This window comes from Aristolochia californica, unplaced genomic scaffold, assembly GCF_029961685.1.
Source record: "Aristolochia californica isolate CCGP_79_NKW_82.1479 unplaced genomic scaffold, dmAriCali1.0.hap1 SCAF_4, whole genome shotgun sequence".
Taxonomy (NCBI): Eukaryota; Viridiplantae; Streptophyta; class Magnoliopsida; order Piperales; family Aristolochiaceae; genus Aristolochia; species Aristolochia californica.
The window spans coordinates 9,916,036-9,940,241 of NW_027182103.1; the positions used below are offsets into that span (position 1 = coordinate 9,916,036).

Genomic DNA, 24,206 nt, shown 5'->3' on the forward strand with positions numbered 1-24,206 from the left:
TTTTGCATAATTTTTCTATTTTTTACAGGTTTGACAAATGGAACCTTACCATTTATTGTTTAGGGGGTACTCAGTCCTCACCTTCAGGCCATTAAGGCCTTTCTTCCGGCTTTGTTCTCCTGTGTAGGCCTTTCCAGAGGAACCATTAAAGAAAAGGATTAAACTTCAAAGATCAAATTAAATTTTAACAGTCCAATACCAAAAGTCATTGTACTTGATTATAACTATTGCTAAACTGGACCGAGCCAACCACTGACCAGAGTGAACCGGACCAAAAAGCCAAAGTAATTAGTCAAAATGAATAAAACTTTGGGTATTCTCAAACCCATAGGGGTTAGTCCAAAATAAAGTGAGATCAATTACTCTCATTAGACTTTGGGCATTACTTAGTTCATTAGTTAAGGGGTTGAACAATGAATTACACTTCAAGTGAATTAACTTAGTTCATTAGTTAAGGGGTTGAACAATGAATTACACTTCAAGTGAATTACACTTCGGGGGGGTTAGTCCACAATGAAGTGGAATGAATTCCCCCCGCATTACCTAGTTCATCCCACTTATGGCGTTAGTCCAGAATGACTTGAATTGCAGTGAGATAATACCATTTCATCTCCTCAGGCAAAAACGACAGAAATCTGTTTCCGCCCTTTTTTTCAAGTCATCCAATTACCGCGAGCGACGGCGTCGCTTCTTCCCCCCCCCCCCCCCCCCCCCCCCCCCGAAACTAAAAAACCACGCTCATTTCCTCTCACTCAGCCTTCGTCTCTAGACGATTTTTTTCGCCCGACTTCTTCTCTTTTTTTCGCTGTCTCTGCTCGCTCTGCTCCTCTCACTCGGCTCTCGTCTGCTCGCTCGGCGCTAGTCTTCGTTCTCTGATCCCTCTGCTGTATCTGCTCCCTCTCTCTTGTTATCTCTCATTTTCGCCCCATCTCCCGCTCTCGTCTCTTTCTCTCTCGGCCTTTCTCTTCCCTCTCCCTCTCTCGTCTCCCTCTCTCTTTTCCCTCTAGGCCTCCATCTCTTTTCACTCTCGGCCTCCCTCTTCCTTCTCGTTCTCGCTCTTCTCTTTCCTCCTCCCCCGATTTCCTTTGATTTAACCTATTCCGGTTTCGATATCCTTCGATTTCCTTCAATCTTCTTCGATTTTCGACAGTTAGGCGTCGATTTCTTCCATTGGGCTTACATTTCCCCCAAATTTCAGAAGGTAATCCAAAACCCTAATTTTTTTTTCAACTAATTTAGTTTTGTGTTTGAGTTAATTTTAATTTTTGTGCGTAATTTATCTTGATTGTGCCTAATTTTAAAACGTTAGACAACTTTGGAAGCTTATTATTCTGTTGGCCAGTTTTATACGAGGCAGGTTTCTGGAATCTGGATGCCACGATGGATATTTAATCTAGTGGTAGCTGATCTTTCATTTCTGGTTCCACTCTTACTTATCTTTAGATCCATTATCATAATATGTTTCACCCACAATGTTGATGTTGGATGCAGGGCCCTCTTTTCCAATTGAGAACCAAATAAATCCAGTCACCATGAGGGCACTGAAGACCCACTTAGACCATGCAAAAAGCCTTCCATTTGTAAAAAGAATTTCTGATTTCCATTTGCTGCTGTTGTTGGCTAAGTTTCTGGATGTCAATTCTGATGTACCTGCATTGGCGGAGTGTGTGCAAGTTCAAACTCCTGTTCCAGAGGGATACCAGCTCTTAATTGAATCACTGGCCAATACTTCCTAAGAGTGGCTTTCTATAGCTGTCTTGTTTTGATGGAACTGGATTACAGAAATTTCATTCACCCTCTCTCGCAGTGGTGGAGAAGAGATTAAATCTGTCTGATGGTTGCAAGGGGGCATTACAGATGTATCTGTCAATTTGGGTATTTATTCATGTTTTTAGTTAAATGTTTGGTTTTTATATACGGTCTACTTTGAGGATTAAATAAAACCAATGAAGATTGTAGAATTTCTATTAGAAATTTGGAGAAGGTATTTTGAAAACTCAAAGCCCATTGTGCATTGGATCGAGTGAAATGGTTTTGGTGCATTAACTTTCTTCAACAAAGGTTCATTGCCAACTAAATTGTACACATCATAAGTAAAGTAAAAAAAGTTTGATATCTTCCTGTTGAACTTGTATTTTACACTTTTGAGGGCAGTTTTTGCCTCCTGTAATCTTTCTTTCCCTAGGTCATGATTGCAAGGGCCTCTCTTGTTTGTCCCAAAATATTGAACACAGTTGCAGCTATATTAGATGGTGTTAGGCCGGCCTCTACCATTTGATCACCCGGTGATCCATGGTCGATGTACTTATCAGGTAAAACCAATGGTCTCCACTGCATGGGGGAGCCACATTGTTAGTAGACATCAAGTACAAAGAGAAATATTGCATTGCATAGGAAGAATATGGGCATGTTACCTTTACAGAACCATCAAGAAGTCCGTCAAGAGCCATGAACTGAACAACATGGGAACCAAACCCACCAATGGATCCTTCTTCTTCTACAGTAATCAAAACCTCATGTGATTTAGCTAAGCTGCGAACAAGAGCTTGATCTAATGGCTTGCAGAAGTGTGCGTCTGCAACTGTGATTTGTAAACCATGTTGTTTAATAAGAGATGCCGCAGCCAAACAATTTTGCACTGCTGTTCCATAGCCCAAAAGAGCCACTCGTTCACCCTCTATCAAAATTCTCCCTCTTCCAACCTGTTGCAGATTCTATATTAATTTTAATCATTAATAGGTTAATTATCCAATTGCTAAAATTAATTAAACCATTATGTTTATTTATTATATTCCCTTATGCTATTTTTTAATTTTTAATAATTTTATATAATATATTCTAGTCATGTAATTAGTATATTAATTTATAATGAATTGTAATCGTTAATTGGTTAATTATCCAATTGCTATAATTAATTAAACCATTAGGTTTATTTATTATATTCCCTTATGTTATTTTTTATTTTTTATTAATTTTATATAATTTATTCATGTCACACGTAATTATTGTTTTAATTTATAATAAACTATAATCATTAATTGGTTTAACTATCCAATTTTTATAATTAATTAAACCATTATGTTTATTTATTATATTTCCTTATGTTATTTTTAAATTTTTTATTAATTTTATATAATTTATTGTAGTCACACGTAATTATTGTTTTAATTTATAATAAACTATAATCATTTATTTAGAAAAGGACATTGAAATCTGTTTTCCAAGCACTAACATTGGAATCTATTTTCCAGCCACTTCAACTGGCCTGGACTAACACCCAAACATGAGTTGAAGTGGAAACAATTATCTCACTTCAATTCAATTTTCCACTTCATTGTGGACTAACCCCCCCTTCATTAGACTAAGGGGTTAGTGTACAATGAATCAACAATATCATTCATTAGTCAACAGAATTTAACAACAATACCATTATTTTTTATCGTATCATTAAAATTTGATTAAAAAACTTAAAAAATCAAGCATTTAACTATTCAATTAAAACTTTATAGTCAAATTAAAAGTTGGTTGCACCTAATTTTAGATAATGGATTAACACTTCCAATAAAATGTGTATAAATGGTATATTGATGGTTGTATCAATCAAATATGCATAATTAAATATGTAGCATTTTAAAAACAGCAATAGAATGTAGAGAATGGAATAATAATTGTTCATGACAGATATTGAATCACATTTAGATACTTGCCAGTAGCTTTTATACCAAAATGCTAAGTGCACTTAAGGCAAGATTCCTTAGAATTTTGTGGCCCATATATAGGGTTGTGTATCTTGATATTGTGTTTTATATCGAGATCTTTAAAATCCAATAAAATCTATCAAGTTGTACGCTTCATGCAAAAAATTACTAAAAATAAGAATTATGATATGACATATATTGTGTATTATTTGGGATTTTTTCAAAATATAAAAAGTATCTAATAATACACAAAAATGCATCATTGATATCACTACGCCTTGGTTAACCTTGTAAGACGTTTTCTAATTTTGTATACTTTCTTCTTGTAAGGAAGGTCATTGTACTTTCAATTTTAACCATTCCAATTTCTAAATTTTGTTCATTCTTTTCATTAGAAGTAGAATTTTTAAATACATGTATGAAATTCATAAAACGACTGAAAAGTGGAAGCCGAGATACATAACTCCAGCCATGGCAGACAAATTCCAGGAATTTTCATAAACAAATGTCTAATCTATCTAAAGTGCAATTGATGGAATCACTAGCAACTTTGCTAGTTCACACACAACTTCTCAAATTCTCTTTCCCATAAAAAGACGAGAAGTTGGAAGTGATGGGCAATTACAATTGTCCTACTATCCCTACATCTAATGGAAACTAATAAGTCAACTTAAAAAGAAAACGTTTCTAACATTCTCCCATTTAACCATTCAATACTTAATATGTACTATTCAATATTGTTACATCGTCAAAAAATTTCCTATGAGTATAATATCCTTATACCCAAAAAAAAATTTAAATTGCATGAATCGTGACAGTAAAAGTCCTTTAGAGCAGGTATTACCTTTGTATTACAATGCAACTTTTTCCTTTAAATGAGAACCATATATTGCACATTTATTTATGGATGAACTTCCAAATGCTCATTTAGGATCACCAAAATTTAAACATACATTGTCATTATCTAAACTTCATGTATACGACTAAATAAGAGAAGACAAACATGAAATTAATAGATATTTTTTTTCAATTGACAAAAATTGAGACAAATATAAAGGGTATCTCAATCACATAAAAACTACATAGTAGAACTGAGTTTCATATGTTTAATGTGTCCTTTGTAATAGGTGGTAGACCTTTTGTCAACGGGTCTACAATTATCAATCCAGTGTTGATGTGCTCCACAACCATTTTGTTTGTTTTAACATGTTCTCGAATAGCTAAATACTTAATATCAAATGTGTTTACTATGACTTTCGCTCTTATTGTTCTTGGCCAAAAATACTGTAGTGGAATTATCGTAGCAAATCCTCAATGGCTTGGAAATTGTATCAACGATTTCAAACCCATAAATAAAACCCCACAACCATATAGCTTCAAAACCTGCTACAAACTTTGCTTATGTGGTAGAAATAGCAATCAAAGATTGTTTTTACATTCTCTAAGAAATGGCCCCTCCAGTTAATAAGAAAATTTATCATGATGTTGACTTTCTCAAGTCAAGGCAATCAACAAAATCAGAGTCTAAATATCCAATCACCTCCAGATGATCAAATCACTTATATGTAAGCTTGTAGTCTTTAGTCCCTTAAAGATATTTCATGACTTTCTTTGCAGTTCTCCAATGGTCAAAACCTGGGTTACTTTGATATCTGCCTAACATTCCAACTGCATGTGCAATGTCAGGTCTTGTGCAAACCTGAGCATACATTAAACTCCCAACTGTGGAAGTATAAAGAATGTTTTTTTTCATTTGTTCCTTCTCCAAACCACATCTTGGACCTTTCCAAATTGAACTTGTCACACTTGACAATAGGTGCAACACTAGATTAACAATTCTTCTTATAAAATCTCTCTAAAACTGTATTAATATAGGTTTCTTGAGACAATCCTAATGTCCCTCGGAATCTGTTTCTTTCAATCTTTATGCCTATGACATAAGAAGTTTCACCCATATCCTTCATATCAAATTGCATCAAGAGAAATCGTTTAATCTCATGAAATAAACCTAAATCACTTGAAGCAAATAGAATACCATCTACATATAGGACTTCAAAAATTGTTTTGCTCCCACTAATCTTATAGTACATACAATGATCCATGATATTCTTTGTAAAACCAAATGAAGAAATCACATCATGAAATTTTAAATACCATTGACTGGAGGCTTGTTTTAGCCCATATATAGATTTATTCAGGTTACAAACCAAGTGATCATTCCCCTTTGAAATGTGACATTCAAGTTATTTCATATAAATCTCTTCCTCTAGGTATCCATTGAGGAAAACCGTTTTCACATCCATTTGATGTAACTCCATATCAAAATGAGCTTCCAATGCCATATTCGTCTGAAATTAAACATTCTTTGAAATAGGAAAGAAGGTATCATGATAATCAATTCTTTCTTGTTGATTAAATCCTTTGGCTACAAGTCTTGACTTGTATCTTTTAATATTGCTTAAAGAGGCATGGCCTTCCCCCTTTTAGGCAATTCAATAAGATCTTGTACTTGGTTATTAGCCATTGAATCCAACTCTTCTCTCATGGCATCATTCCATATTGGGGATGTATTTCCACATACAGCTTGTGAAAACGTAATAGGATCATCTTCAACACTAATGTCCATGTCAGATTCTTAAAGGTACACAACATAATCTGAAGAAATTGCAAGTTTCCTAACTCTTGAAAACCTTCTTAATGTTACTTCAACTTTTTTAGGTTGCGAATGTTGAGTAACTGGATCTATAGGAATATCCTCATGATGATGTGGTTCTTCAACTATTATTTGGTTTGAGTAATCGAATCCTGATGATTATAATGAAACACAACCAATCTATGTGAAGATGTAGGAGTAGGTTGATAACTGCTATGCTCCTCAAAAACTAAGTTTCGAGGTTGGCTACTCCCACTAATTTCCTCATTTGCAAGGATCCTTGCATTCTTAGATTCCACAATTTTCGTTGCACGAGATGGACAATAAAACTTATTCCCCTTAAGATTTTTCTTCATAGCTAATGAAATATCCATTGATTGTTCTAGAGTCTTACTTTGTCTCATGTGGATTATAGATTCAAACTTTAGTTGGGCTACCCCAAACATGTACATGCCTTAAACTAGGTTTCCAACCTTTTAATAACTCAATCGACATTGTGTGAACTACCTTGGTTGGAACCCTATTTAGTACATATGTTGCAATTTTTAGAGCGTCACTCCTTAAAGACAATGGGAGATCGGAGTTACTAACCATACTCCTCACCATGTCCATTAATGTTCAGTTTCTCCTTTTATCCACACCATTTTGAGATAGTGAGCCCGACATTGTGTATTGTACCACAATACCTTTTTCCTCAAGAAACTTTGAAAATAGACTTGACAATTGTTCCTTTTGAGTGTACCTACTATAATATTCACCACCTCTATCTGACTTCATGATATTAATATATTTCCCGAATTGTTTCTCTATTGTTGTTTTATAGACCTTAAATGCAAATAGTGTTTCACTTCTATCATAAAGCAAATAGAGATACATATATCATGTATAGTCATCAATAAATGTAAAGAAATATCTTTGACCATTAAAATATGCATTATAAGGACGTAAAATATCAGTTTGTATAATCTCTAAAATATCATAAGTTCACCTGGTACATTTCTTGTACTTTTTAGTCTGATTTTATTTAATGCAATCCACACAAGTACCAAAATTAGTAAAATCAATAGCCTCAAGGACTCCATCATTTACTAATCTCTTAATCCTATCAATGGAGATATGACCTAATCTCTTATGCCACAACATGGAAGATTTCTCATTTATAACACCACGTTTATTGCCAATATTAGTACCACGCACAATTGTAAGACTACAATCAAGAGTAAATCTAAAAGAAGTTTAAATAACCCATCATCCAAAATACCTTTTCCACCAAGAATATTTTGTCTTTATACAAATGAACGGAATTACCAATGGAATTGAAACTGAAACCACAAGGTAAAAGTCTAGAAACTGAAATAAGGTTTCTTGAAAAGGATAGAACATAAAAAGTCCTTTCAAGATCATAAAACAAAATTAGATTTAAGGACAAGTTTATAGGTTCCAATCGCCTCAACATGTGAACCCATTTTATTTCCTGAATAGATGACACATTCACTTTTCATCGGTTTTCGTTGGTTTAGGAAGCCCTACATGGTGCTATCAAGATGGATTGTAGTACCAGAATCAATCCACCAAGTGTTATAAGAAACATTAACCATATTAGATTCAAAACACAATAAAGAAATGAGATTACCTTTATTTTCAAGTCAATGCTTGAATTTGGGATAAGTCTTCTTTATATGTCCTTTCTTCTTGCAAAAGAAGCATTTGACATCTTTCTTATTAACTTGATTAAGAGGTGTTTTTCCCTTCCCTTTCTTAAATGGCTTCTTGCCACAAGTTATCAAATGTGCACTTTCAATCCTCTCATGATTCAAGCCTCCCTTCATCTTGTATACACATGGTTAAAAGTTCATTAATTGACCATTTCTCCTTATGTGTGTTGCAAGAGATCTTAAAGGGTTTGTAAGCAAACGGGCGTGAGTAAAGGATGAAGTGAACCAAAAATGACTCAGAAATCTCAATCTCTAATGATTTCAGTCTAGCGGCTATGTCCGCCATCTGCATGATGTGCTCACACACCTTTGGTGCAATTCAACTTCATGGAACACATTTTCCTCATCAAGGTGATTGCTAATGCCTTGTTAGAAGTTTCAAACTGGTCCTGAATAGCTTGAAGATTGTTGGATTTAGGATCCTATGATAAGGTCATTGAGTAGAGGGTGAAAGAGAGGAGAGGAAGAAGAAGAGGAGAAGAAAAAAAAAGGAAGAAAGAAGAAGAGAGAAAGGCTAGGGACGAATTTGATAAAAGAGGGGAGAATTGAATGATCTAACCCTTACCTTGACCTTCTATTTATATTTTATGAAGGAAGGTTACAGTGATTACAATGCCCTTAGGGCTACAAGATTTCAAAAGGAAAAGACATAAGTAGACATACATCATCTTATATAATTACACCCTTGTGCCATCCTTATGAGAAGAGTACTTAATTACCCTTTATGCCACCTCCTTGACGTGGGTAAGGTTATTACTTTGATGCCACTTTAGGTGTCTTCCAACACTCCCCCTCAAGTTGGTGGGGAGAAAACATTATAGATACCCAGCTTGCCGTATATAGTGGTTAAGATCTTGAATGTGACAGGTTTTGTAAGAATGTCTACCACCTGCCCTTGTGATGAAACATGACTGCGAGATAAGATACCAACCTGAAATTTCTCTCGTATAAAATGGCAGTCTACGTTATTGTGTTTTGTCCTCTCATGCAAGACAAGATTTGAAGTGATATGAATGGTCGTCTGGTTGTCACAATATAATTCCATTGAAGCTCCTTTATAGAATCCCAATTCAATAAAAAAAGATCTAATCCATAGGAGCTCACTGACTGTGTGGGCCATAGCTCTGTATTTTGCCTTTGCACTGGACCTTGCAACCACATTTTGCTTTTTGTTTCTCCATGTAACTAGCTCACCTCCAACTAAGGTATAATACCCTGAAGTGGACTTGCTATCATCAGGTGATTAAACCCAATCTACATCTAAAAATTCTTCTATGTTTTAGTGGCAATGATTCTTATTGAGAAACTCTTTTCCCATGGCTCCTTTTAAATATCTTAGTATCTTTTCCAAGGCTTGCCAATGGGTAAGTTGTGGTTTGTGCATATACTGACTCACCACACTCACTGTATATGATATATCTGATCTAGTCACTTTGATGTAGATAAGCTTTCCCACAAGCCTCAAATATTTACCTATATCAACTTCTCTAGAGCATGCACATAGCTTTATGTTGGAAGATAGGGCCCCAGTCCACACGACCAAGGAAAACCCACATATCCAAGTGTATTGGAAGATGGGCCCAAGCCCATAAGACCAAGGAAGACCCACACATCCAAGAGATGTGGAAGATGGGCTCAAGGCCCATATATCAAAGAGAAGGCCCACATGCCCATACAATGATGGCAGGATGGAAAACAAAAGGTCATCTCATAGAGATGGCATTGATGTAATTAGGTTAAAGTTTCAGGGTTAAAACCCTAAACCCTAAGTTTAGGGGTATTATTGTAATACAATAGTTTGATTAATCTATAAATTGAGCTTTCGGGGAAGGGTTAGGACATCAAGTCCATAACCTCTTCTTCCTCCAGTTTTCTCCCAATGGGTCTTTTTTTTTTTTTTTTCCATGAGCTAAATTCATGGAGTCCTGAAAATCAACATGGTATCAGTAGACCCACACATCCAAGAGATGTGAAAGATGGGCTCAAGGTCCATAGATCAAGGAGAAGACCCATAGGCCCATACAATGATGATAGGATGGTAAATAAAGGGTCATCTCATAGAGATGACATTGATGTAATTTGGTTAAAGTTCCAGGGATAAAACCCTAAACCCTAAGTTTAGGGGTATTATTGTAATACAGTTGATTGATTAATCTATAAATTGAGCTTTAGGGGAAGGGTTAGGACATCAAGTCCATAACCTCTTCTTCCTCCAGTTTTCTCCCAATGGGTCTTTCTCTTTTTTTCTTCATGAGTTAAATCCATGAAGTCTTGAAAAATCAACATAGTATCAGAAGACTCACACATCCAAGAGATGTGGAAGATGAGCTCAAGGTCCATAGATCAAGTAGAAGGCCCATAAGTCCATACAATGATGGCAGGATGGTAAATAAAGGGTCATCTCATAGAGATGGCATTGATATAATTTGGTAAAAGTTTCAGGGTTAAAACCCTAAACCCTAAGTTTAGGGGTATTATTGTAATACAATAGTTTGATTAATCTATAAATTGAACTTTAGGGGAAGGGTTAGGACATCAAGTCCTTAACCTCTTCTTCCTCCAGTTTTCTCCCAATGGGTCTCTCTCTTTTCCATGAGCTATATCCATGGAGTCCTGAAAATCAATATGGTATCAAAGCATTGATTTTCAAAATTCACATATATGGTTTTTAGGGATTAAAAAAAACCCATATTTTTTTCTTTGTTCTATCGTTGCTTAGTTTTTTTATTTCCGTCATCTTGTTAGTTTTTTCTTGGTTCTCTATTGCCACTATTTATCAATCACTGAAGCCTGTATCTCCTTCATCAAGCTAGCAACCAGGAATTTCTTTGTTGCTGCCTCTCATCTTCCGAGAATTCTGAAGTTATCCTCTGAATATTTTTCCAGCAACCTTGTGCTAGCTGGAAAATTAGAGACGTTATCTATGTTAAAGACGATGACTTCTCACGACGAGGAAGTCGTCGAGAATTCCTACCATGATTTCCTAAGAATATATTTGTTGCTGCCATCTCTATCTTAATCATTTATGGAAATAGAGCACAAATACCACCTCATGCTGCAAACTCCATGAATTTTCTTATCTCTGTTTTGGACGCTCTTTCAAAATTTATCTTCTGAGTTGTTGTGTCACTGTTTCTGGACGGATTATGTTGCCGTTTCTGGACGAACATAGCTGCCATCTATGTTAGATGAATTATTTTGCGTTGCTGTTTGGAAGGTTGCCATCTGACAACGCTCTGCTTATTTTTGGAAGGTCTCAATTTTTGTTAAGCGGTAGAAAATCATATCTCATTGCTATTTTCGGAAGTGTTAATAGTAGATTTCAAAAATTTCCTTGTACGTTTTCGTCTTCAAGATTTCTTTTCTAGATTGTTTTGCTGCCACTTGAAAACCAAGTAGCACCAGTTTACCGAGATATCCATTTCTACTCCTGCCTGAAATCTAGAAAGATGTCGTTTTAAGTCGCTCTCTTGGTTTATAAAGAATCGTATATTTCTTCTCTGGCTAGAAGCCGAAACTTTCTCGGCTGCATCTCTGGTTTTCCGATCTCTTTGGCTAGTGTCAAAGAGGGAAGATTAGACGCTAGGCTCCTCGTTGTTCCCTAGCGCTCAGAGTGCTGTAAATGACCAGCAACGAAGGTGCAGCCAACGAGATTGGCTCAAGAGCGCGCTGAGGATGGCTTCCATGGAGAACAAGACACTGATCATAGCCTTCACAAACAACACATAAAATAATTTTCCTTTGAGTATTTAACCATGGAGATGGAGAGATTTAAACAGCGCCTTCACTGCAAACTCTTCACCCTTCGCTCTTCTCCAGTTTTCTTCTTTCTGTTTTTCGTATGACACCGACAAAGAGAGGAGGGCTGCTAAGAAGAAATAGCCACAAAGAGAGGAAGAAAAGCAATACTTTGAGATGGGCTTGGCTTGAGTATGGAAGCAATAAAAACCAGGGCACTATGAAACAACTACGGGAGAAAAAACAAATAACAACAATATGAGCAAAGAAAAAAATAAGGGATTTCTTTGAATCTGAAACCATAGATGGGAGTCTTGAAATTCATAGCTCTGATACCATGTTGATTTTCAGGACTCAATGAATTTAGCTCATGAAGAAAAAGGGAAGGAAACCCATTGGGAGAAAACAGGAGAAAAAATGGTTATGCAATTGATTTTCCTTACCCTCCCCCTGAAGCTCTATTTATAGATTTATGAAACTATTATATTACAATAATACCCCTGAACTTAGGGTTTAAGGTTTAGGGTTTAACCTTGGAACTTTAACTTAATTACATCAATGTCATCTCTATGAGAGGACCCTTTATTTACCATCTAGCCATCTTGTATGTGGGCCTATGGGCCTTCTCTTTTATATGTGGACCTTGAGCCCGTCTACTATATCTCTTGGTTGCATGGGTCTTCCTTGGTCTTATGGGTTTGGGCCTATCTTCTAATACACTTGGATAAGTGATCCTTCCTTGGTCGTGTCGGCTTGGGCCCTGTCTTCCAACATGAAGCACGAGCTGGAATGAGTTGGAAGATTTGAAGATCAAGTGGGACCCACAAAGATAACCACGAGTTGGTATCCTTATCACATGAGTTGGAAGATTTGAAGATCAAGTGGAATCCACAATGATAACCACGAGCTAACATCTTTATCATATGATCACGTCCTCATAGAAGAGTTTTAGTTCGAGTTATGTTAGTCTTCTAAATTATGTTGAGTTATTTTATTATGATAGACATATCTTTATGAGTTATAGTTTGGATGTAATTAGGAGAATGGTAGTTTAATTGTACTTGGACTCTACTACTTTTATCTACTATAAATAGAGGTGTTTGTACTCAAATTAATATAAGAAAGAGAAGCAGTTTTCCACTTTTCTTCTCTCTCTCATGAAGACTTCATCTCTAGCCTAAACTCTTTTTCTTTTTCTCTCTCTTCTCTCCTCTCTACCCGAGAGCTCTCTCTCTCTTTCTTTTTCCCTCTCCCACCTTGCTCGAGATTTCACTAAAGTGGTCCTAAATTCAACACTTTAAGTTTGGTTTGAGGAGAATATGGTGTCCTCTAGTATATGCTCAATTGACAGGCTTCACAATTGAAAGTTGGTAAAGTTTTAAAGGATCGAAGTAAGTGTTGCAGTGATGTTGTGGATGGATGACCATGTTGATTATGCCATAACCTTGCCTCTGTTTGAGAAGTGGCAATCGCAGTAACTAGAGGCACGTTCAAGTAATAAAGTCCCCCTATTCATGGCCGCCACCAATCACCTATTTCATAGTGAGATCCTAAAAGACACAAGAAGAAGGTGAGAAGGTGATAGAGCAATTAAAACGTTTGGTTATATGGTTTATAGATAAAAAATTTGAAGGAAATTGAGGGACAAATAAAACATCGATAAGTTGAAGAGATGGTGTAACACAGGAGGATCCTTTTCCAAGAACTTTGGTTTGGGATCAGTCGAGCATGGTAACAAACTTACTTGCTAGACAAGTAGATGGGGAATGTAACAGACTGTTATTACCTGTAACTTGCTCGAAACCCCCAAGCCGATAATCCAGGATGATGAGGAGGAAGTGATAAAAAGCATACCTGAAGCAGTGGTGGCAGCAACAATAGTTGAAGGTGTTGGAGAAAATGGAGGAGATACCATCAGAGTTTTCATCCTCTAGAAGAGATCATAATCATCATTGGTGAGAGTCTGCTTTCCTCATTGTGACTTGAATTGGGTAGAATTTTTCTCATTTTGAACTGAGGCATGGTTGGCTATGAAGCTTCCAACAGGTATCCACCAGGTGGTTCAGTCCACCACAGTGAGTGGATACTCGGTGGTCTGACCTTGAAGGACCAGAGTCACTCTTGCCACCTCTTGCTCAACTTCTATAATTTCAACCGTGCTCTTGGGTGGTAGAAATTGTACCCCTATTTCTTGAGTACATAGCTAATGATACTTTAGTATGAGAGGTGGAGGAAATATTTGGTATTGGAAGTAAAGTTTTAGTGATGTCATCAAATGATGGAAGTGAAGAGGAGCTAAGTAGTTGGATTTTGGCCACTTCAAGATATGGCTTAATATTGGGCAAACAAATAGTAGTTGCTATGACCTCCCTTTGCTTTTCTTGAATTGATATATTGGTTGAATAGGGATGAGAAAGTTTCCACTCCTAAATCAACCCTCTTAATCTAGCCAAGAACTCAAGCAGTCTCTCTCATTATTTTTTTAGTAAACATGTTTTGAAACACATCATATAAATTTTGTAAATTTTCGATACTAGAATACAACTTGGAGCAAGTGTCCCATATTTTCCTTGCGGTCTCAAGTTGGATAACATTATTAGCCACATGTTCCTCCATACTATTAATGAGCCAACTAATGACAAGTGTGTCATTTTGAGTCATTTAACATAGGAACTATCATCTTCTCCTATGGGTGAAGCTAATTTAGACAAATGTTCTAAGAGATCTCTACTGATAAGGAATCTCTTAACCGAATGAGCTCAAGTCAAGTAATTTGATAACCCTCTCAAGGGTATTGTGGTAATATTTAGTAAGTCACTTTTACCCCTCATGTTCATATGATCTTCATCCATCACCAGTAAATATTCAATGCACTTGTTTCACCAACTTGATCCAACCCAACCACTCAAAGCAATTTACCCAGCCGAGAGGGGAAAGAGGAACCAACCCAAGCTAGTGGCAACCCAAGCTTTATTTTAATCAACAATATTTCATCAAATAGAAAGAATCTATATCAAATAGAAGGTGGATCTCATAAATTTCTAAGCATGGAAGTCTTAACATTAACCCTTAGCTGAGCAAGGAAGGAATACTTATTTCAGGCATCAAATGAGAGATACTTAAGGTAAGTTGCATTCAACATCAATCTTGACTCATGCAAGCATTCAAAGAGTGGAAAATTTGGGTAATCCACGTATTATCATACCATGTAGGAAGATACTCAATCTTCAAAACAACAATTAACCCCAAATCAAATCTCTTTTAAGAAGGAAACTTTCCTTCTATGTTGAACATGCCAACATGCATCCCACCTTTAACTTTCCTTTATCTTTGAGAGATTTTTGGCAAGATGATCCAGGAAATAACTCAATTATAGAAGGTTTAAATTATTTTCTGGATTCATATTCTTCTTCCAAATTCCAAGGGAGGTCTTGGTAGCACATCTAATAAGCAGCATATAACCAAATCAACAGTGCAAAAAACACATGAGATCAATGAGCTTCAATTATGTAAACCATAAGAGCTTGTTTATAGGTATTTTTTCTAAGCAACAAAATCAACTTTGTTGAATTTATGGAAAAGAGAAATACTTTATTGACTTATTATAATCAGAGTGCATGAACCTTTATTTATAGTAGAGGAAGGTAGTAGAGTCCAATTACAATAAAACTACCCTTGTCCCATTTATACCCAAACTCTAAAAATTAAAGATAAGTCCTAACATAATTAAATAACTCAATAAAGATAAAAGACAAACCTTACTCAAACAAAAACTCTTCTTGGACGTGATCATTAGATAAAGATACTTTCTTGAGTCCTTCTTGATCTTCCAACTGATGTGATAAGGATGCTAGCTCATGGTAATCATTGTGGGTCCTACTTCTTATGGGTTTGAGCCCATCTTGTGGGCCTTTTTTGGTCGTTTGGCCCATCTTATAATACTCTTAGATATATGGGCCTTCCTTGGTTGTGTGGGTTTGAGCCCTATCATCCAACACTCCCCTTCAAGATGGGGGTGGGAGAACATCAAGAACTCCCAATTTACTACAAATGATATATAATATCTTTTTGTATAAAATGGTAGTCCTCCAATCTTCCAACACTCCCCCTCATGCTGGTGCTCTCTTCCTTGAGACCCAGTTGGTAAATTCAGGGGGGTATAACATAAATGCAATAATAAGTTCCTTCGTCATAGACTTCCAACCACAAATAATTTTGATATTTTTTACGAGGATGAAGTTCCTCTGTCATGGACTCCCAACCACAAATAATTTTGATCTTTTTTATGGGGAAAAATAAATGATGATATGAGGCCACCACTTCTTCAATAGTAATGTCCCCAAAGAGACATAATAACTGCAGCTGAATATAACACGATCATCTTCCAACACATATAACATGAACCAAAATAATAAACCTTATAGAAGGACCCATGAAATAATCATAATCCTGATATAAATATTTTTTCTTAGATGCAGACGCTTCATCTTTTGTGTTTCCCTTTCTTGAATATTTTGGTCACATAAACTTATCCAAAACATATGGAATAAAATACCTCTTTCTTGTACTTCTTCTACTTCTCCCCCTCAAGCTGGGAGGTAATGGCAGTGAACCCAGCTTGAACCAAATATCATAGATGTAGCAATAAGCCCATATAATAGAGATGCATAAATAAACCCTCAAACTAGGGAGAAGTGAGATATTTTTCGGATATATCAACTCAAAAAGTGACACAAAACAATGGGCTTAAATTATGATTTTTCAATGCAACAGAATATCAACATGACCTTTGATTCTTCCAATTCGAATATATCTTTCAATATATATCAGATTGACATGATATTTTTTCATTTTGAAACTAGACTTAAAAACCTTTCATCCAAGTATAAATTCACTTCAAAAAATATAATTATCAGAAGATAAATAATCTAATAGATTTCGCTCTCTGTCATTTGGCTGAACTAAGTACTGTTTCTCCTTTTTTTCCAAAATGACCATTGACTCTTCCAAGATCAATATCTCCTTATAGAAAAATCATACCAAGAATTGGTTGAATATGTAAGAAATTAGATGTACATATATTTATTTTGATATATACTTCTCTCTTTCTTGATAGCATAAAATACCTCGGAATTTGAAGCTTTCTACTACTGCTCAAACCTCTTTTGTAATCTGACCTTTGCAGCTTCAAATATCAATTTCTCTTTGTAGATAGCTCAGATAACAAATGAATTGAATAGGTAAAAGATTATACTTACAAATATTTTTTTTGATATATATTTCTCCATATAAACTCTAGTTTTTTATAGCATAAAGTACCTCAGAATCTGAAGCTTTGTACTGCTGCTCGAGCTTTTTTGTAATCTGACCTTCACTCATTCAAATATCGATCTTTTTGTAGGTAACTCCAATTGGAAAAAAAATCTTTGGAAATTAGACTCAAATATATTTTCGTCGATATATTATTTGCAATATGAAAAGCTCAGTATGGAGGTGAAAAACGTAAAGCAAACTACGGGTGTAGGGACTTAAAAAAATAACTACGAACCTAGACATAGGGTTTAGGGTTTAGAGAAAAGGATCACATTACCTTTGTGGGTTGACCATGTCAACTCACAGAACCTGCTCTGATACCATGTTGAATTTATGGAAGAGATAAATATTTTATTGACTTATTATAATCAGAGTACATGAACCACTATTTATAAAAGAGGAACGTAGAAGAGTCCAATTACAATAAAACTACCCTTGTCCCAATTACACCCAAACTCTAACACTTAAAGATAAGTCCTAACAGAATTAAATAACTCAATATGGATAAAAGACAAACCTAACTCAAACTAAAACTCTTCTTGGACGTGACCATTAGATAAAGATACTTTCTTGAGTCCTTCTTGATCTTCCAACTGATGTGACAAGGATGCCAACTCATGGTAATCATTGTGGGTCCTACTTCTTATGGGCTTGGGCCCATCTTATGGGGCTTCTTTGGTCGTTTGGCCCATCTTATAATACTCTTAGATATGTGGGCCTTCCTTGGTCGTGTAGGCTTGGGGCCTATCTTCCAACAAACTTTTATGCACAAGATCAATAACATAACTGAGCTTAATTAATGGAACCAGAATTTGCAAACCGAGTATAACAATACACCATGAAAGAGTTACCATCAAAGAAAAAGAAATAACTCTCAAGTTTCTATCTGGATCAAACCATAATTATCATCTTTTTCTGAGATCAGAGCCTTTGTACCAATGTCATTGGAGAGAACAAATTTTTTTTTAACTAATCCTTGCTTCTTCGAAAGTACTCCAACTGAGACTAGATAATCTTAATCACCACCTTAATATCGAGATCCTAAGCCCAATGCTCTGATTCCATGTTGGATTTAGGATCCCATGATAAGTTCTTCGAGTAGAGGGTGAAATAGAGGAGAGGAAGAAAAAGAAGAGAAGAAAGAAGAGGAAGAAAGAAGAAGAGAGAAAGAGAGGGACGACTAGAGAGAGATGGAGCTCGAGAGAGCTAGGGAGAAGAGAGAAAGGCTAGGGATGGATTAGAGAGAAGAGGGGATGATCTACCCCTTACCTTGAGCCTCTATTTATAGTTTGTAAAGGAAGTTTACAATGACTACAATGCCCCTCAGGTTACAAACTTTCAAAAGGAAAAGACATAAGTAGACATACATCATCTTACATAATTACACCCTTGTGTCATCCTTATGAGAAGAGCACTTAATTACCCTTTGTGTCACCTCCTTGACGAGGGCAAGGATATTACCTTGATGCATCTTGATGTGTCTTCCAACAAAGATATTCTTTTGCTTTGGTACAATCAGGGATGAACCGACAAATAATCTTCCCAATGTGAGACTTGAGAAACATCAAACTTAAGCGATTGGATCCCTCCCAAAGATCATATGATGTTTTCTCAACTTGGCTACTTGATTTTGTGGGCCTTGGAGGTTCATCCACTCGAAGTGCCAAATCAAGGTCCACACACCCTAATGCAAGGAGGATTTTCTCCTTCTAATGTGCATAATTATCAATATTCAGAGGAATAATATTGGAGAAATCAAACTTTGGAACAAATAAAGTTTGAACAACTGCAAAATTGACAACAATACTTACTAAAACATGTAATGAAACTACATAGTGAATATTTATGTCAATAAATTCAAATAAATAAATCAACATGTCATTATAATATTTCCTGTGGGCTTAGATTATAAAACATAAGTGCTTTATATTACTTTATGATGGGCTAAAAAAAATTTCTAAAGGAATTTTCTAGACCTATGGGCAACTAGAATTTTTTTTAAAATATTTATATCCCTTCCTAATTAATAACTTAACTTTAAAAATTATCCAATAGGGTTAAATTATTATATTTCCCTAGTTAATCACAAATTTTATTGTCATTAACTATATGTGACTAAGTTTAATGTCACTAGACATTTTCATAATTAAGAATGTTGTGGCTATTACTTAATTATTCAAATGAAAAAAAAATTATGACATCAAAATAGTTGACTAAAATTTATGCCAATTATTAATTTCTTATATTTAGGTCAACCAAAAATAGGCATAAAACTTAAATAAAAATTTTCATAAATAAAATATTAACTAAAATATGCATATTAAACATTCATATATGCATGCATAACTATTTAATTCATATGTATAAGGGGAAAAGAGCATTAAAACCAAAATATGTTTTTTTCCCGTTATACTTATATAGATTAAATGTTTTCAAGTATAACACTCCTATTGAGAGGGAAAAGTGGGTCTAAGCCGCTAGTTTCAGGTGGATTCAAATCCCTCTCTCAATACCAAAATTCCCATTTTTTTATTTTTTTTATTTTTAATTGTTTAATCACATATATCCATGTGTGACACGTGTTGTATCAGGCTAACACAACACACCTGTGTCACATCAATGTGACACAATGTAAATTTTTTAATTTTTTTATATTTCTCTGTGTGGGAGGTTGTCTTCAACCTCCAGCCATATGCAATATGCAGACAACACCTCTTGGTGCTCTGGCATGTACAACGCTGTGAGACAGTTGGAGACCACGATGCCGACGGTCTCGGCTTTGGCTGTGCTTCGACATGAGCTCACCGCTGGTGCACACAATGTAGCTCTTAGCTCTGTTCCGATGCACTGAGCCAAGGATGCATCGGATGAAGGGAGTCCAGACAACATTCTCTGTTGTGTGCTCAATGCCAACGCACTTTGCACTGGCCTTGGCTTCGCTTGGACCCACCCATCGGGGCTACAACCTCTTCTGATGCACCACACCGGTGCACACAACGCTCTATTATGACACCTCTCTTCCTTTGACGCTGGTTTGCATGGGGGGAATCTACAATTGTTGAGAATTTGACACTGCCGGCGCACACGACACCCCTCTCATCATCTCTCTGAAAATTAATGATCTCTCATGGCTCTTAAAGTCGATTGTCGAGAGCTCCACATTGGCCCACACTGTGCCTTTGATGCGCTGTACGACTGTGTCGGTTTGTGCTGTCGAAAGGATCGGCCGGTGTCGATGCCGGCACATACAGTGAGCACCCGTTTTCAGCTCTTCTCATTGACGATCCCATCCATGGATCCGAATGACAACCGACGACATTCCCCTCATGCGGGCTCATAGGCCATTGTCCACGGCGATCCTCAGATTGTCTCATCGAAACTAGACGACGATGTCTAGTCAGGGACGCTATCCAGAAACAACGTCGCCTCTCTAGAGAACCTCCCTCGATTCCCAAACAAAAAGAAAAGAAATTTTCTATGGCAGAATGAAAAGAGACGAGCCTTTTTTCCATAACATGTAATGGAATGCCAGCCATACCAGAGATTTTGCTATGATACTAAATGTAAGAAGAATTTCTGAATACACGTATCTAATTTCATAAAACAACTGAAAGCGGAAGCCATGGTAGACTAATTCCAGGAATTTCCAATAACAAATGTCTAGTCTATTAAAAGTGCACTTGACGGAATCATATACCACTTTGCTAGACCATATCCTCTTTCTCTTCACAGTGAAAAACTTTCGTATACTAACGAAATGATGGGTAGTTACAATTGTCCCACTATTCCTACATCTAAGGGAAACTACCTAATAATGGGTCAACTTAAAAAATAACATTTCTAACATTCATCTCTTCCAGTTTTAAATTTATGACTTTGTTGTTCTTTAGTTGACCTTTTTTTCTATCCTCTCTTTCTCTTGCATCTTTCTTTCCCTATTTCTACTGTTAGTGCCCCTTTCTTTGTACCATTGACATTTTTTGTCACCTACCCTTCTCCTACCATTAATGTATTTCTCTTTCATCACACTTATCCTTTCTTTCTTAGAGTAATCTAAATTTAACACCATGAAAATGATTCACTTTATTAAAACTTAAATCACTATTCCCTCTCAAACCAAAACAAGTAAACATAAATATATGGTAAATCGTCAATCTGAGTAAATACTAATTTTGAATTTGCCACAGAAAAGCCCAAGTTGCATCATTCAATCGTTTATTTTGCTCAAAAGTTGAGGTGATTATTAAATAAAATACTAATTCATGGTCTATTCAGAAAAAAAAAACAACATTAAATAAAACAAAAAAGTTCATAATTCATACTCAATTGACAAAATATGGAAGTTATTCTAGTTTGCTACCACAAAACATGCTCTTTTATGAGGATGATAGCTATCAAATTGGATTTTATGTGAATTGTTGTTAGCAAATCTTGTAAGAAAAACCAATTTTATTTATTTATTTCTCAATTTTCATATTAAAAATATTTTATGTGATATTTTAATGCATTAAGGGATATCTAGTGATAGATCTATTATTTATGGAATTTGCAACTACAGGTTCATAGCAAATTCAAACTCGTGAGCTATTAAGGTCTTATACTCTATAAATGTTTGTATTTGCGTATGAATTTCCAAGTGCATTTTTCGGAAAAGTTTTGAATTCGACACACTTGGAAGTTCATGAGAAAATACAAGCATACATTAGATCCATCGAAATAAATACATTGTTTAGTAGTGAAGGAAGCAATATCCATAGAAATTATTTTCATCAACATATTTTTTGTCAAAATCATCGATTTGTTTGGTGCTTACATGTATGGGTTAATAAAAAAAATATGGATATAATTTGACCTAACTTATGCATGGGTAAGACTATAAAGAAAGATTAGCTTAATAAGAGCCACTCATGGTGACTGTTATCCATGTGCTAATTTCTATCATCTGTCATAAAAACAACAGGGCAACAAAAAATGACAAGTCCTTATCTATTCATCAAGATGTGTCTGATAAGCAAGGTAATTTGATCTCTAGCTAATTTATCTTCATACTTTTTATCTCAACTAGGAAAATAAAAAATAAAAAATATAAGGTCCTGTTAATGCCCTTTCCAGGAAATATTGGAAATATATTTCTTGGTAGAAATACATTTTCAGGAACCATTTGCACCCTCCTGTTTCTTGAAAGCACATATCTACCTAGATTTTTTTTACCAAAAGAATCATATAATTTTCCAGCTAAGGTTTTCCAGCCAAGACGGACTGAAAAACCGTATCCTAGAAAAAGGTCATACTTCGACCTAATAAAAAATCGTAGACACCTTCTTCCTCTTCTTCCTCCACTCAAAATGTAGCTTCTTCCAACGTCTTAGTCTAATAGGTACTCTATCTCACTCTCCTCCCTCTCCACTCCTCTCTCTCCTCTCTCTCCTTTATCTCCTCTAACTTTCTCGACTACAGAGTGCAGCCGAGAACTGTTGTCCACTTTTGAGATCGAGTTTTTCTAATCTCGAATTTAAAATTTTATTTTACTAATTTGTATTTGTCTCCAAATAGCTTTTGATTTTTTTTTTATTTAGGTTGGGTTTCACTTTCCTTTTCTATTTTTGTCGATGAAATTAGGAGTAATGCATCATGCAGTCCTCACTGTTAGGAATTAGATGCCCTAATTCCAAACTAACGAGAACAATAATAATAAACACGAAAAAAGAAAAAAAAATAAACATAGAAAAGCACAACAAGATTGATATAGGTTTGCCTCAAAGTGAGACTAAGTCTTGCCTTTTGCCGCAACAGTAACCCACTATGAAGATGAAATAGTTTACAAGAGAAATAGCAGACTTACAAGTGTTTCTCTCTAACCTCTTGGGCAGCTACTCGAGATGCTCCTTGGATTAAGATGATTAAAACCCTAATAGCAACGCCCTTCAGCGTAGGGCATTAATTAGGCTCCACAACTTAATAATCTCCCACTTGGAGACTAATCCATCATCAATATCTCCTCTGCAACGGCAACAACTTTTTAGTCCTCAGAGAGAAGTCAAACTGAAGTTGAACTCAACTTCAGTTTCACGATTGTAACAATCTTTATCAACATATCAGCCGGATTCTGACTCCCTTGAATCTTATCAAGTTTTAAGACTCCATCCTCCAGAGTCAATCTGATGAAGTGATAACGCACCTGTATGTGCTTTGTTTTTGCATGATAAACATGATTCTTTGCTAAATGAATTTCACTCTGATTGTCACAATATAACACATTCTTCCTATGTTTGAGACCTAATTCTTCCCAGAAAGACTGCAACCATACCATCTCTTTGTTGTCTTCGGTCACAGTGATGTATTCTGCCTCAGTGGTGGAAAAAACAACTATCTTTTGTAACTTTGAAACCCAGCTAATTGGTGTACCACCCAATGGTACTCTTTCTGCCATCAATTTCTCTAGCCATGTCAGCATCTACATAACCCTGTAATCCAAAGTCTTGACTTTTTGAAACATAAAGTTGAGTCTGCAGTGCCTCTCAAATAATTGAGAATCCACTTCATTGCTTCCGACTATTATTCACCCAGACTACTCATATATCTGCTCACAACTCCCACTGCATGAGCTATGTCTAGTCTAGTACACACCAAAACATACATGAGACTGCCAATAGCAGAAGCATAAGGCACACTGGCCATGCTGGCTCGATCCTGCTCCTTAGATGACCTAAAGTGTCTAGCCAAAGGAGTACTCACTAGTTTTTCATCATTCGTGTTGAATTTTCTCAGCACCTTCTTCAGATATTCTTCTTGTGACAATTCCAAGACATCAGTATCTCTAGTAATCCTCATCCTAAGGATTTGTTTTGCAGCACCCAAATCGTTCATTGCAAACTTCTTTGACAACTCCCTTTTAGAATTATCTGTTTCCTGTTTGCAAGCACCTGCTATCAACATGTCCTCAACATATAGCAGTAAAATGATGTAGGAGTCATCAAACTTCTTCACATAATAGCAATGATATGCCTGAACCTCTGTTGATTTTCAAGATTCCATGAATTTAGCCCATGGAGAAAAAGGGAAAGAAACCCATTGGGAGAAAAACTGGAG

At 35.8% G+C, this 24,206-nt stretch overlaps 2 protein-coding genes across 3 annotated transcripts in view; both read right to left on the bottom strand.

The window, feature by feature from the left end:
* Positions 1 to 139, bottom strand: part of LOC137962631 (putative lysine-specific demethylase JMJ16) — a 34,407-nt gene extending 34,268 nt beyond the window's left edge. The window contains exon 1 of one of the 2 annotated variants that reach the window (XM_068809622.1): positions 50 to 139. The gene's annotated coding sequence lies outside the window, so the exon portion shown is untranslated. The remainder of the gene's footprint in view (positions 1 to 49) is intronic. The other variant, XM_068809624.1, reaches the window with a different exon arrangement.
* Positions 140 to 2,181: 2,042 nt separating this feature from the next.
* LOC137963094 (probable 1-deoxy-D-xylulose-5-phosphate synthase, chloroplastic) lies at positions 2,182 to 23,948 on the bottom strand. Its single transcript, XM_068810274.1, has 3 exons — positions 23,745 to 23,948; positions 2,415 to 2,702; positions 2,182 to 2,331 (listed from the first exon to the last, which is right to left on the bottom strand). The coding sequence occupies exons 1-3, from the start codon at positions 23,946 to 23,948 to the stop codon at positions 2,182 to 2,184; spliced, it is 642 nt and encodes a 213-aa protein (XP_068666375.1).
* Positions 23,949 to 24,206: the final 258 nt, after the last annotated feature.